Genomic DNA, 15,245 nt, shown 5'->3' with positions numbered 1-15,245 from the left:
CCAAAACTGGTTCGATGGGCAGAAAATGGAAGATAATTCTTAGATGATAATCTATAAGTATTTTGTGTAATTTGAAGAGGTTGGAAATCTTACTATTGTCTTAGAAAAAGGAGCATTGATAGCTTGCATTTCAAAGGGGTATGCAAGATGGCAAGTAGTGCTATTTGCTTGCACAGTGGAGGCCCCCAAAATATGTATTACTTTTTTTTTTTCCTTAGACACAGGGTCTCACTCTATTGCCCAGGTGGGAGTGCAGTGGTACAATCATAGCTCAGTGTAGCCTTGTACTTCTGGGCTCAAGTGGTCCTCCTGCCTCAGCCTCCTGAGTAGCTAGGACTACCAGTGTGTGCCACCACACGTGGCTAATTCTTTTATTTTTTGTAGAGATGGAGGCTTGCTGTGCTGCCCAGGCTGATCTTGTACCCCTAAGCTCAAGCGATCCTCCTGCCTTGACCTCTCAAAGCACTGGGATTACAGGTGGGAGCCACTGCACCCAGCCTGTATTACTTAATTTAACATATTTATTTCTGTGTAGGTATACCAGTGTATAATTAAGCGATGATAGGAATTATTTTTTTGTAATATTTCTGATTAACTATTTTGTAGGACCTACAGAGTGAAAATTAAGTTAGATAATATACTTTCAACAAATGAGGCTATAGCTAATAATAAGTCTCCAAGCAAGATGCTCCAAGAGCATTGAGTCTCTTCAGCTGGGTATTAGGTGGCAAAGTTCATGTTGAGGATACATGGTTTGGTTAGGCAGAACATTTCAAATTATATCAGAAATAGTTATTTTTATGGTTATGACATTTTGCAGGAGTTCACACATTTTATGTAAGAATCTGCCATCATCAGAATGCAGTTATACCAAAACAAATACTTAGTTGCTTGTTCATGTGGCAGCTTTATTTTAAGATATCACCATTAACTTAATGGTGAGCAGATTCACAAGAGAATTACTTTAGTTAGTTATTTAGTTTGTTATTACAGATAACGTTTTTTATTCATTCTCCTCCTCCTCCGCCTCTTCCTCCTCGTCATCTTTGCCTTTCTCTTCCACCTTTGTCCAGACTACTTTAGTGGGACCTTTTGCGCCATCAAGTTTTCCTTTAGACTTGGCAGTTAGCAACATCCTTCTCATACTTCTCCTTCAGCTTTGTTGCCTTTGTGATGCAAAGCTGCTTTTCAGTGTCACTTAAATTACTCCACCTCTCACCTAGCTTTTTTTGCCACATCTCCAATAGAGATGCCAGGGTCTGAATTCTTGGGGCAAAATTCTGAACAGAACAGGAAGAATCTGGACAGTGACCTTCTGGGGACATTGAGGTCCTTTTTGTTTTTTATTTTTTTTGTTTTGCCTCCCTTAGATAGTCCATAATGCTTCATTTCTGAATCATAGCATATTTTATCTACTTTTGCCATTTCATCAGATTTAGACTTCTCTTTCCCAGACATTGTCTTCCACTTCTCAGTGTACTTTTGGACAATTTTGCAAAATTGACAGGGATCTCTGGGTTTTTCTTCTTAGGTTCTCTGTATGCCTGCACAAAGAAGGCATAAGCAAACATCTTGCCTTTTGGTTTTGTAGAGTAGCTTTTAGTCACCCTGACTGAATTGTTCATGAGTCTGGGCAGCACAGGGCATGACACGTAGCTTCGTGATTCCCCAGCCTCACGCTAGCTGCCTCCAAAAGAGGAAGCTCAACAGGAGAATTACTTTAACATCATAATTACTTTCAGTGTGTTTTGGCATAAACTTACTTGAAATAGCTGTGTGACCCAAATTTTCTGAGCTATACTTAGCATGTGATATTAACAATATCCTTTGATTTGCATTTAACGTGGTTAACTCCTAGAAAATGCTCACATTTTTCTTTTGTAGATTATTATAAATTTGTTTCCATATATATGTATGTGTGTATATACAATCCCACACACACATATGTATGTATGTATCGCCTTTGCTTTAGATAATTGGAATTGAAAGGACTAGGAACACCCTTCTGTTTTCCATGACTATGATGTGACTGTTCGTGTAAAAGTCCTGCCTTTTAGTTTTTTGGGATTGAATTTTTTTTAATTCTTAAAATATTTTAAAGCACACATGTTGAAGATCGCTTTTTAACATTTGGGTTGGAAATGTGTACACACAGTCATTATGTTCTGTTACCATTTTTTCTTTATGGGTGAAGTTGGGGGCTTAAAAGTTACATTTAATATTCTATTTTTGGACACTTCCACCAGAGTCTATACACATGTGAAATACATATTTTTTTTAGATGTAAATGTAGCACCCAACAAATGATACTGCTGCCTTGGAGGGAACATTTTCTCGGTCCTTTAAGACATCCTTAACATTTTTGCAATTCTTCATAATTAAAAATTCTACATGATTTATTTAGAAATACATTGATGTTTTCCATCATAAAAATAATACATTGCATCTCTAGGTTGTGTTTTCAGAATTTTTACTGAAAGGATTCAGTATTTCAGTATGTCCAGATTCTTATGTTAACATCAACTTTTAACTGTTGAGCTTAAGAACTATGCACATCAAGATTTGACTAGTTATAAATGTCTAATATTATTCCAAGATATGACATCATTGTAGACATTCTTAAGAATTTCTGGATATTGTTTTTATTGTGTTTTCATCAGATGTGGATACCACCATAAATTTTTTTATGTGACTTTCTTTTCCTTTATTTGAAAATAGAGTTCTTGATTTACATCTTCTTTGAATTACTTAGCTAATTATAGTAGCTAACGTAATTCTGCTCTTAAGAACTACCTTCTATTAGGAGATTACTAAATGTAATCAGGAGTACACAGGAATTTCTTTCTTATTGGTTTTCTTGTCTTTATAGTATTACATTGTGTTTAAGAAGCATTTTCTTAAGAAAAACAAGTCAAGGAAATAACTTCCATGCCAAATATTATCAGCGTGGTTTATGGCAATGAAGTGATCCTTTTAAAAGTATTTGAGTAGTTTTTAGGGGATAGGACACATCAAAATGTGTTGCTTGTGCCTTTACATTATTTATTTTGTGACTGTCAATGTTTACCTCGAAAATAAAAGGAAATGTGAAGTTATCCAGAGACTGCATCTGCAGCACATTGCTACTTATGACTCTTTTAACTCCCTGTTTGCCCAGTGCTGTGGAGGGAGCCCAGTGCTTGTATCCTGAGCGACCTGAGTGGGAGAGTCTGACATTTATTATATACCTATGAAGAGTAGTCTGCTGAACTACTGTGGTATCAAAGAGAAAGCTAGAGTTACGGAGGATGCTTATTATTATTATTATTATTATTATTATTTTATTATTATTATACTTTAAGTTCTAAGGTACATGTGCACAACGTGCAGGTTTGTTACATATGTATACATGTGCTATGTTGGTGTGCTGCACCCATTAACTCATCATTCACATTAGGTATATCTCCTAATGCTATCCCTCTCCCCTCCCCCTACCCTATGACAGGCCTCGGTGTGTGATGTTCTCCTCCCTGTGTCCAAGTGTTCTCATTGTTCAATTCCCACCTATGAGTGAGAACATGCGGTGTTTGGTTTTTTGTCCTTGCGATAGTTTGCTGAGAATGATGGTTTCCAGTTTCGTCCATGTCCCTACAAAGGACATGAACTCATCCTTTTTTATGGCTGCATAGTATTCCATGGTGTATATGTGCCACATTTTCTTAATCCAGTCTATCATTGATGGACATTTGGGTTGGTTCCTAGTCTTTGCTGTCGTGAATAGTGCTGCAGTAAACATGTGTGCATGTGTCTTTATAGCAGCATGATTTATAATCCTTTGGGTATATACCCAGTAATGGGATGGCTGGGTCAAATGGTATTTCTAGTTCTAGATCCTTGAGGAATCACCACACTGTCTTCAACGGTGGTTGAACTAGTTTACAGTCCCACCAACAGTGAAAAGTGTTCCTATTTCTCCACATCCTCTCCAGCACCTGTTGTTTCCTGACTTTTTAATGATTGCCATTCTAACTGGAGTGAGATGGTATCTCATTGTGGTTTTGATTTGCATTTCTCTGATGGCCAGTGATGATGAGCATTTTTTCATGTGTCTGTTGGCTGCATAAATCTCTTCTTTTAAGAAGTGTCTGTTCATATCCTTTGCCCACTTTTTGATGGGGTTGTTTTTTTCTTGTAAATTTGTTTGAGTTCTGTGTAGATTCTGGATATTAGCCCTTTGTCAGATGAGTAGATTACAAAATTTTTCTCCCATTCTGTAGGTTGCCTGTTCACTCTGATGGTAGTTTCTTTTGCTGTGCAGAAGCTCTTTAGTTTAATTAGATCCCATTTGTCAATTTTGGCTTTTGTTGCCATTGCTTTTGGTGTTTTAGACATGAAGTCCTTGCCCATGCCTTTGTCCTGAATGGTATTGCCTAGGTTTTCTTCTAGGGTTTTTATGGTTTTAGGTCTGACATTTAAGTCTTTAATCCATCTTGAATTAATGTTTGTATAAGGTGTAAGGCAGGGATCCAGTTTCAGCTTTCTACATATGGCTAGCCAGTTTTCCCAGCACCATTTATTAAAGAGGGAATCCTTTCCCCATTTCTTGTTTTTGTCAGGTTTGTCAAAGATCAGATGGTTGTAGATGTGTGGTATTATTTCTGAGGGCTCTATTCTGTTCCATTCGTCTGTATCTCTGTTTTGGTCAGTACCATGCTGTTTTGGCTACTATAGCCTTGTAGTATAGTTTGAAGTCAGATAGCATGATACGTCCAGCTTTGTTCTTTTGGCTTAGGATTGTCTTGGCAATGTGGGCTCTTTTTTGGTTCCATATGAACTTTAAAGTAGTTTTTGAATCTGTAAATTACCTTGGGCAGTATGGCCATTTTCACGATATTGATTCTTCCTATCCATGAGCATGGAGTGCTTATTATTTTTTAAAGTATAGAAAACTTTATTCATTATTAATTTTAGAGTAATGCATAGATTCCTAATATTTGTTTCCTTTATAGTTGCAGATTTTATATACAATAATCTTGGAACAATTATTTAAGTATTAAGTTCACATTAAGAGAAATAAATACTAAAGACAAGAAAAATCTAGAGGTGCAAGGATTATTTCAGACTTTAAGAAATAAAAATTTAAAATTTAACATTAAGATATTGTTTAGTTTTATTTAATGGTATTGTTTTATTCATCCTAATATTTCCTTGGAATGAGGAATAAGTGGATTTACTTTAGGAAGAGTTACTGTATTTTCAGAGGTGAGCACTTGCTGTCCTGTGATCAAGTAGTTGGCTTGGGTGTTTTCTGTCGTTGGCTCTCCCTCAGGATAATTTACCGATAAAATCTTGTAAACAACTCTTTACATTCCTTTAAAGAGACTTGTCCTTATTCCGTTTAATATTCCCTTCAGATAGCCCCAGTGTTCTGATGGAGTAATGTCTATGCATCTGATACAGTGGCAAAAAGTGCCATAAATAACAGATAATGTGTAATGGCCTGGTTAGCATCCAATGTTGGCTCCTCTGTCTTTCCTAATCACAGATTGTGGGGCAGATTCATAGCAGAAGTAGTCACTTTTCAATCATGTATAACACTCTGCTTAAAGATTGCTGATGTTTGAAGTTGAGTTGGTGTCTTAGTGTATTGGGGCCACTATAACAAACTGCCGTAGACTGGATAACTTAAATAACAAACACTGAATTCTCATAATTCTGGAGTCTAGGAAGTCCAAAATTAGGTACCAGCAGGTTCAGTGTCTGTTGAGAGCCCCTTTGCTGGTTCATAAATGTCCATCCTCTCTTCTGGGTCCTCATGTGGCGTAAGGGGTGAGGGAGCTCTCTGGTGGTCTCTTTTATAAGAGTACCAATCCCATTTATGAGGGCTGCACTCTCATGACCTGACCACCTTCCAAAGGCCCCAACTCCTAATACCGTCACTTGGGGGTTAAGGTTTCAGCATATGAATGGTGGCAGGGACACACACATTCAGTCCACCACATTCTGCCACTGGCCTTCCAAAATTTATGTCATTTTCACATGCAAAATACATTCATTCCATCCCAACAGCCCTAAAAGTCTTAAGTTGTTCTAGCATCAGCTCCAAAGTGTCATTTAAATATCATCTAAATCTGATATGGATGATCCTCAAGGTACAGTTTATGCTGAGGCAAATTCCTCTCTAGCTCTGAACCTATAAAAGCAAACAAGTTATGTGCTTCAAAAATACAGTGGTGGGACAAGTAATGGATAGACATACTCATTCCAAAGGGAAGAAATAGGAAAGAAGAAAGGAGTAATGCATCTAAAATAAGTTGAAAACCTAACCAAACAAGCAATATTAAACCTTAGGACTCAAGAATAATTAACTTTGGCTTAGTACTCTGCTTTTCAGGTCCACTGGGGTGGGAACATCATCTTTCAGCTAGGTGGGAAGGTACCTCAGTGGCTGTTTGCCAGGGCCCCACCCCAGAGGCACTGAGGTCCTTTTTTGGCACTTGGGGCACACCAGACCTAAAGAGGCATCTAAGAGGAGGCATGTCCCTCTGGACATCTGCTCTAGGCCTGGTAAAGGGCATCTACAGAAAAACCTATAGCTAACATATTTAGTGGTGAAAGGCTGAATTCTTTTTATTTAATACCAGGAACAAGACAAGGTTGCCCACATCACTTCTGTTACTCAGCACTGTCCTTAAGATTATAGCCAGTGCACTAAGGGAAGAAAAGAGTAGATAGAAAAAAGTAACTATTTGCAGAGTAGTATGATCATTTATGTAGAAAATTCAGTATGATATACAAAAAAGCTACTAAAACTAATAAGTGAGTTTAGAAAGATTGCAAGATCAATGTACAAAAATAAATTGTATTTTTGAATACTAACAATGAAAAATAAAGTTTTAAAAAGTTTATAAGAACATCAAAAATAAGAAGTTCTCAGGAATAAGTCTGACAAAAAATGTGGAAGAGCTATACAATACATGGCTGAGAGAAATTAAATAATACATACACAATAGGAGAGGTACACCCTTTTTGCCTTGGTTAGAAAACTCAAGATATTCTCTCCAAGTTTGAAAAATATTATCAATATTATTAGTCATTCTTTAGGGAAATGCAAAATTAAACCACAATGAGATACTTTTGGTTTGGCTAAAATTGAAAAGTCTGACCATACCAAATATTGACAAGGATATGAAAGAACAAGAGCTCTTTTACACTGCTGGCAGGAATGTAAAATGGGATATTTCCAAACTTTGGGAAACAGCTTGGCAATTCCTTAAAATGTTAAATATGTATGTACCATATTCCGTCATTCTGCTCTTAGATAAATGAAAACATGTTCTTACCAACACTACACAGATGTTCATAGCAGCTTTATTTTTAATAGCTAAGGCTGAACGTAATGCAAATGCTCATCAACAGGTAAGTGGGTAAACTGCAGTATTCATATAATGAGCTATACTACTAAATAAAAAGGAATGAACTGTTGGTACATGCTACATCACGGATGAATCTCAATCATTCTGAGTAAAAGAAGCTAGGAAAACAGTATACAGCTTGAATAACTCTATTTATATAATTCTGGAAAACGCCAACTATCTAGTGACAGAAAGCAGATTAGTGGGTACTTGGGGATGGTAGTGCTGGTGGTAGGGAGGGGTGGAAGGAAAGGATCAAAACAGAATCATTTGGAAGTGATAGATACGCTCCTTATCTTGGTTGTGGCAGTGGTTTCAGGAGTGTTTATGTATATCAGAACTTACCCAGTTGAATACTTCATGTGCAGTTTCTTATGTGTCAGCTGTACTACAATAAAAATAAATGAAAACTGTCTTTACTGTCTGATCACTGCTGCTAACAAATCTAAGACTACTTGCTAAATTTGCCTGATCTTAAGACCCACCAAGGACTTTTGTTTAAAGTGATGTGATCCAGGCCTGTCGTGGTGGCTCATGCCTATAATTCCAGCACTTTGGGAGGCCGCGGCTGGTGGATCACTTGAAACCAGGAGTTTGAGACCAGCCTGGCCAACATGGTGAAACCCCATTTCTGCTAAAAATACAAATAAATAATTAATTAAATAAAATAATGTGATCCAGGCTTCAGAATTATTAAGATAGGACAGAGGAACTGTACTTTTTAGCAAGCACCCCAGATAATTCTTCTCCTTCTTATAAAACACTTAACCCAGGTTCATTTAATTGCACTTCAGTAATCTGCAGCCATGTCTTTATGTGAGAAAGTGATATTAGGTTTCTAATATGAACAGAAAGGCCTAGCCATGGAACACCTGATGATGCTTCCACTGTGGTCAGATAAGATAATTTACAATTGAATGGAATTATTTTCCTTTCAGTTTATAGTTTACTGAAGTGAGCCCTGCATTGTAAGTTCCTGAAGTAATGACTGGAAATGTCTTAATTCAGTAGCTCCATCTTTAGTTAATGCTGCACTAAAAGACAAAAGGAATTTTACTTATATACTTTTTGACAAGTCACATTCATATATGTTTTAGTGGAAAAACCATTTTACATCTTACATATAGAAGCTGTAAAATAACACATGTTCTGGGGAGAGGAATAAGATGAATAGAATAGCATTGTAATTATCTAAATGTTCTTTAAATGGAGATAGCCACAGTCTTTCGTAAAGCTCTGGAAAGAACAGCATGACCTTCTTATTGCCCCCTTTCCACCGACGTCAAACAGAAGGAAATTATAGAATAAGTCTGTCTAAATTTTAAATGGTTCAGTTATCAGAAGACTTTAGAGAGCAAGTTTTCCACAAATCATCTCTGTGCCATTTTGTCTTGATTATTTTTTTTAAGGGTTGGTTTGCCAACATGTAATTAATCACTTTTGTTAGTTTTTAAGGAAATGAAACTGCATTGTTCCCTTGGGCTTGACTGTTCTTTTTTATGGCGTCTTTTAGTGTTGTAGTTGTAATATGAAAACCTTAGGTAAATGTTGGGCAATAATGTGAACAAAACAGTGGGAAGGGAGTAATTTTTAAAAGCTTATCTACATTGCCGCTGTAATACTTACATTCAACTCCAGATCTCAAATACCACCAACTTTAATATCAAAGTCCCTTAAAGTCAGAAGGTGTTATATATAATGTCAGTGGATGGGGTTATTCCCTGTGTACAAAGGGTCAGGATGCACTTGTCACCAATTCCCATGGTTTCTTCTTCCAAAATCTAGTTTGAATGGATCATATCATCTCTGGAGGAAGGGATGGGAGCACCCTTCCGACCAGTTTCATTTCTTTGGGCTCTGTTCCATCTGTGCAAGGAACTACCTTCTCTATGGAAGTTGGACATGATTTTAAATATAAAGCATTACACATACTAATGACTGTCAGTATTAAGATTTCATGTAGATCTTGTTGCTTCTCAGAAAAAAGTTTCATATACAGTAAGGTTTTAAAGATAGGCAAATAACTATATGTGAATAGGCACCATCCTTTAACTTTTATTAATTTGAAATCATTTTTCCATTTTTAAGCAGAATAGAATGTCCCAGTGGGTGTAAGGGAAATTTCAGTAGCCTCCAAGACTCTATGGAGATTTTGAAACTATACACACTTCTCCATCTGTCCCCTGCCCCCTCCTCCTCCCAGAGCATAGACTTCAAGGCTGTGCTTTGCTCCATGTTAATGATCACTGTTAATGAAAAAGATAATAGGTTCCAAAAGGCTGAACACCTGGTTTTGTATTTAGGGTAGTGCCGCTGTCAAAGTGATTGAGATATATTCCTTCCTCTGTGTTCTGAAAGTTTATGTAGGGTTGGGTGTGTAATGGGTTGAATTGTGTCCTGCCTCTCCACCAAAAAAAAAAAAAAAATGGTTGAAGCCCTAACCCCCAGTACCTCAGAATGTGACCTTATTTGGAAATAGGGTCATTGCAGATGTAACGTTAAGATGAGGTCATACTCAATTACTATGAGCTCTGATCCACCCTAAGAAAAGAGACACACACATGAGGAGAAAATGTCACGTGAAGATAGAGGCAGGGACTGCAGGGCTGCAGCTGCAAACCAAGGCACACCAGGGGCTGCCGGCAACCACAGGAAGCTGGGAATAGGCAAGGAAAGATTCACCCTACAGATTTCCGGGGAAGCACGGCCACGCTGACACATTGATTTGGACTTCTAGCTATCAGAGCAGTGGGACAATAAATTTCTGTTGTTTAAGCTACTCGTTTGTGGTATGTTATTATGGTAGCCCTAGAAAACTAATACAGATTTATATTTTCTTTCAAGTTTGATAGAATTCACCAAACAATGTTGAGTTTTCTTTGTGGAAAGGTTTTGAATTGTGAATTCAGTATCTTTAATAGATGTAGGGCTATATAGATGTTCTCTTTACTCCTGTGTCTGTTTTGGTAATTTGTATTTTAAGAAATTTGTTTATTTCATTTAAGTTGCTGAATTTATTGGCATAAAATTGGATTGTTCATAATATTTTTTGATGTCTTAAAGGATGGTGTTCCCTCCTTTATTTCTGATATTTTAAATTTTTTGTTGTTGTTCAGTCTAACACAGTGGTTCTTAACTGGGACAGTTTTGCTTTGGTTAAGGACATTTGTCTGTGCCAAGGGACATTTGGCTATGTCCGGAGGCATTTTGGGTTGTCACAGCTTGGAGGATGTGCTACTATCATCTAGTGGGTAGAGCCCAGGGAGAATGCTAAACATCCTACAGTGCACAGGACATCTTCTTACAACAAAGAATCCTCCAGCCCACAATATCAGTAGTGGTGAGGTTAAAAAACCTACTCTAGGCTTTGTATTGTAAACCTTCTATTTTCCAAAAATATTATATCATTTCACGTTTAATATAGTGTTTCCACTCATCCCCTTCCAGTCTTCAAACTGTTTGTGGGCATACCTTTTACCTCTCTGTATATTATAAACCCCACAATATATTGTTAGCTGTTTTTGCTTTAGTCTGTCAAGGAAATTTTAACATCAGAGAATATGTTCAGTTGTTACTAATATATTTTCAGCACTCTTTATTCTTTGTGTTGACTCAGATTTCCATGTGGTATATTTTCTTTCCACATGAAGAACTGCTTTCATACATCTTACAGGTCTGCTGGAAACATAGTCTCTCTGCTTTTATTTGTCTGAAAAACTCTGTATTTATCTTCATTGTTGAAGTATATTTTGGCTCTATATAGAACTTTCCATGACAGTTTTTAATTTTTTTTTCTTTCTTTGAGACAGAGTCTCGCTTTGTTGCCCAGGCCGGAGGGCAGTGGCGCGATCTCGGCTCACCGCAACCTCCGCCTCCCGGGTTTAAGCGATTCTCCTGCCTCAGCCTCCTGAGTAGCTGGGATTACAAGCATGCGCCACCATGCCCAGATAATTTTGTATTTTTAGTAGAGACGGGGTTTCTCCATGTTGGTCATGGCTGGTCTTGAACTCCTGACCTCAGATGATCCTCCCAAAGTGCTGGGATTACAGGTGTGAGCCACTGTGCCTGGCCCTAAAATATTTTAAAATATGTCATTTCATTGTTTTCTCGTTTGCATAGATTCTGGGGGGAAATGTAGCTATTGTTCACTATTATAAGGCTTTTAAAAAAATCTGTGTATTTTACAAAGTAAGTATTTTGGGATTTTGTTGTTATTGAAAAATAATAACCTAAAATTTAAGGCAACATGCTTAGATTTTACAAACAGACTTGTATTTCACTTGCGTTTGGTATTTTTCTTTTTTCCTTTTCTTTTTTTCACTTTTTTCTCTTTTACTCATTAAAATATGTATTTTGGGGCAAGCTATTTCTCTGAGCCTCAGTTTTCTCACCTGTAAAATTGAGCTACCAATGATTCTCACAGGTTTATTGAGGAAATTAAATGTATTGAAGGATGCAAAAATGACTCAAATTTTTAGGTACTGATACTACAGTACACAGGTATCCCCCTCCTCATCCAAGTTCAGTTGTTCTGACCTCAGGGTTCACACTTGGCGGCAGATCAGTGGATGTACCGGATCTGAGTCCTTCCCAGCCATGTGGCAGCAGCTCTGTGTAGACATGTTGCCTGTCCCCCGTCCCCTGCACACTCTCCAGGAGCCAAGTATAGCCAGGAATTGGCCAAAATGGGGAGCCCCGAACGGACCATGAATGGACACTGTTGCCACTGTTTACCATTCCTGTTCCTTTCTGTAGTTTACATGCTGATTTTAAATAAACCTGATTGCTTACTCAAGCAAGGTTAGAAGTTTTTTTAATCCTTTAATTTAAAACTTTAAATACAGTAAAAATCCATGACTTCTTATATTTTCCCTCATTTGCGTATTTCACTTAGGATGCTCTTCCCTTTAATTAAACTAAAATTTTGTTCATTTTCCACTTCTCAATTATGCAGACTAGCTATAATATTTAAAGTTACAAATTCTCATATTAGAAGAATCTTGGACATAATTCATAATACATAGCTTGTAATCAACAGTAAACTATTACTTCCAATGGATCTGATTACTTAGAATTTATAATACTAATATTGGATGCACTCTTTTTTATCTTAGCAAGGGAAACTAACTGTGTATGATAGACTTCTTTTTGTAAATAACATTTCGCTTTTCTGAAGCATGAGTTGAGCTGTTATTTTTTGTCCTGTAGCTGGCTATGGGCACTAGCCCCCTGACTGTTGTTTTAAATGTCCCCTCATTGTGCTCCTGCTCCTTTCCTAGTGGGCCTTTGGAGTGACGCTGTGGGAACTCATGACTCTGGGCCAGACGCCCTACGTGGACATTGACCCCTTCGAGATGGCCGCATACCTGAAAGATGGTTACCGAATAGCCCAGCCAATCAACTGTCCTGATGAATTGTGAGTTTTTTTGAGCTTGAAGGCACGAGTTTTATTCCATTTACTATATTGGAATAAAGGAAAAAGCAGGTTTCCATATTCACACAGAGCCTTCCCTTTTGAGAATAATGACTCTTTGGATTTAAATTAGACTCTTATAAAAAACCACAAAGTCAGGGAGATTCGTTCACTCTTTCATGCATTTGATATTAGAACGTCTTGCATTTTATTTTATAGTGCACAATCTAAGCACTATAAATTAGTCTGAGAGGACGTACTAAGAAAATTGAGTACTATGTCAGTTATTCTATATAGAGTGAATATCTGACTTCTATAGTTATAAAGGACGTAGTAGTTATAAAAAACCTTTCTCATTGTCATTTTGCCTTGTCAGTTAGTATCAGCTGATACAGGGAAGATGATCTGGACTAGTAAGCCAAATAGTTGCTTTCTGTTTCCTGCTTCTATCACATAGCTTATCTTACCATGTAATGAGAATGGGATAAACAGGAGGCTATTCAGGGTGATTGATCGTACAGATGAGTATGTTCTCAGTTCCAGAACCCCCTGAAGGTTTCTGCACCATGACAAGGTGGCAGCTTTTATACTGATTTTACTCTAGATCCAGGGTTCATAGAACTTAGATAAAACTTTCTCTTCCTCCAAGTTCTTTTTCTTAATTTAACTACAGGAAAACACTGCTTCTTTTCTTACTGTGTTTTAGGTTTTTACATGAAATCTCTGTATTTGCTGAAATATTTTGATATGCTCTCTTGAAGAATTGAAATTCACACGTAATCCAAATAATTTCTTTTAGCTTCTTTCTAGAGCTGCCAACAGATAGTAAAATGGATCCATTTTTAATATATCATCCTCTCCATGCCCACCTTTAGACAGGCAACATAACTGGCATCAAACTGACCAAAAGTTTAGGAATACTGTATCCTTACTAGCCCAAATTTTCATTTTTGTCACTCTGCAGATTTGCTGTGATGGCCTGTTGCTGGGCCTTAGATCCGGAGGAGAGGCCCAAGTTTCAGCAGCTGGTACAGTGCCTAACAGAGTTCCATGCAGCCCTGGGGGCCTACGTCTGAGTCCTCTCCAATCCCACAGCATCAGGAGGAAGGTGCCTGTTGGGGCTCACTTGAAGCCTGTCATGGATGCTTTGTATCTAACACAATGCCAACAGAAGCACATTTGTCTTCCAGAACACTGTGCCTTAGAAATGCTTTAGAATCTGAACTTTTTAAGACAGACTTAATAATGTGGCATATTTTCTAGATAAACTTTTATTAGGTTGAACTGAAAGGGTTTTTGTAAAATTTTTGGCCAAAATTTTTTAAAACATAGTTACTTTGGACTAGGAGTACATTCTTACAAAATAAATAAACAGTTTTTAAAATTGTTTAGACACAGATATTTGGAATTAGCTCTCTTAGTGCCAACTGCTTTTTATTTTTTTACTTCATCAAGGTGATGTAAGTGACTCACCTTTAAAGTTTTTTTAATGTTATTTTTTATCACTACTCTGGGAAATGGTTTGTCTTCAAGATGCAATAGTTTTCTTAGTAAAGGAAAAACAGCATAAAAAGATACCTGGTCTGCCTTGTACAAGAAAAGGCAATATTAGAGGAAGAAAATTTAAAGAAAAGCTAGAGGAAAAAAAAATTTTTTTTGAATACTTATTAGAAGCAAACTGCCCTTGCATGGAAAACTTTATTTTTTTCAGTGAAAAGGAATTCTGCTTTCGTGTTTTTGGGAAAGCAGGAACTGAGTTCATTACGTCTTTAATTTGGCAGAAATTAGCCTTTCTGTGAACCAGACGTGGTTTGGGGCAGATCTGTAGTAAACAATGGTGATTTTATTTATTTTTACTCTCTGGAAAAAGAGATAATACGATTCCAGAAAGTGAACTCATATTTCTAAGGTTAAGATTCCCTTTTATTGCACCTAGAATAGTGCTATGCACAGAGCGGGTGCTTGAGTTGTCGTTTTTTTGTTTTTTTTTTTTTAAATGTAAACGGTAAATTTTGTGCTTATCTTCAAGGCTGGCTTAAGTATAAAATTGTTTTTTAAACACTTGAAAAATTAAAGGATTTGTTTTATATTATGACAGTATTGAAATTATTTTTCATAATGAATGATTGGTTATTGTGTCTGGTAAGTCTTTGAACATTCAACAGTTAGACATTTGTGTTTTATTTCATGATGTTCCAGTCAAGTTCCAAAGCCCTAGCACAGTTAAGCTGGCTCAGACTCCAGGTTCTAGTAAAAAGTTGAAATTAATGTTATAAGGAAGTATTAAAACACTGAAACATTTCTCCAGAACCAGCAAGTAAGGGCTATGTATGTATTTATGCTCAGTTTTAGTTGGCCTAAAGCAGAGTTGAATGGGCCTTCTAAATAGCTAGGCCTGCAGGTACCTGCCACTGCTCCCATCTTCACAGGTATATAAG

At 37.0% G+C, this 15,245-nt stretch overlaps 1 protein-coding gene and 1 pseudogene across 2 annotated transcripts in view; one reads left to right on the top strand and one right to left on the bottom strand.

Annotated features, from left to right (window-relative positions):
• RYK (receptor like tyrosine kinase) overlaps window positions 1–14,899 on the top strand; it is a 94,044-nt gene extending 79,145 nt beyond the window's left edge. For both annotated transcript variants that reach the window (XM_054482083.2, XM_054482082.2), the window contains exons 14-15: window positions 12,674–12,810; window positions 13,772–14,899. In XM_054482083.2, coding sequence (XP_054338058.1) covers window positions 12,674–12,810; window positions 13,772–13,883 — 249 coding nt within the window. In that variant the 3' untranslated portion in view covers window positions 13,884–14,899. The remainder of the gene's footprint in view (window positions 1–12,673; window positions 12,811–13,771) is intronic.
• On the bottom strand, window positions 1,004–1,625 carry LOC134739216 (high mobility group protein B3-like; annotated as a pseudogene).
• Window positions 14,900–15,245: the final 346 nt, after the last annotated feature.

This window comes from Pongo pygmaeus, chromosome 2 (genome assembly GCF_028885625.2).
Source record: "Pongo pygmaeus isolate AG05252 chromosome 2, NHGRI_mPonPyg2-v2.0_pri, whole genome shotgun sequence".
NCBI classification, from domain to species: Eukaryota; Metazoa; Chordata; class Mammalia; order Primates; family Hominidae; genus Pongo; species Pongo pygmaeus.
Note: the sequence above shows the minus strand (reverse complement) of the source record. Positions and strands in the feature narration are given on the sequence as shown.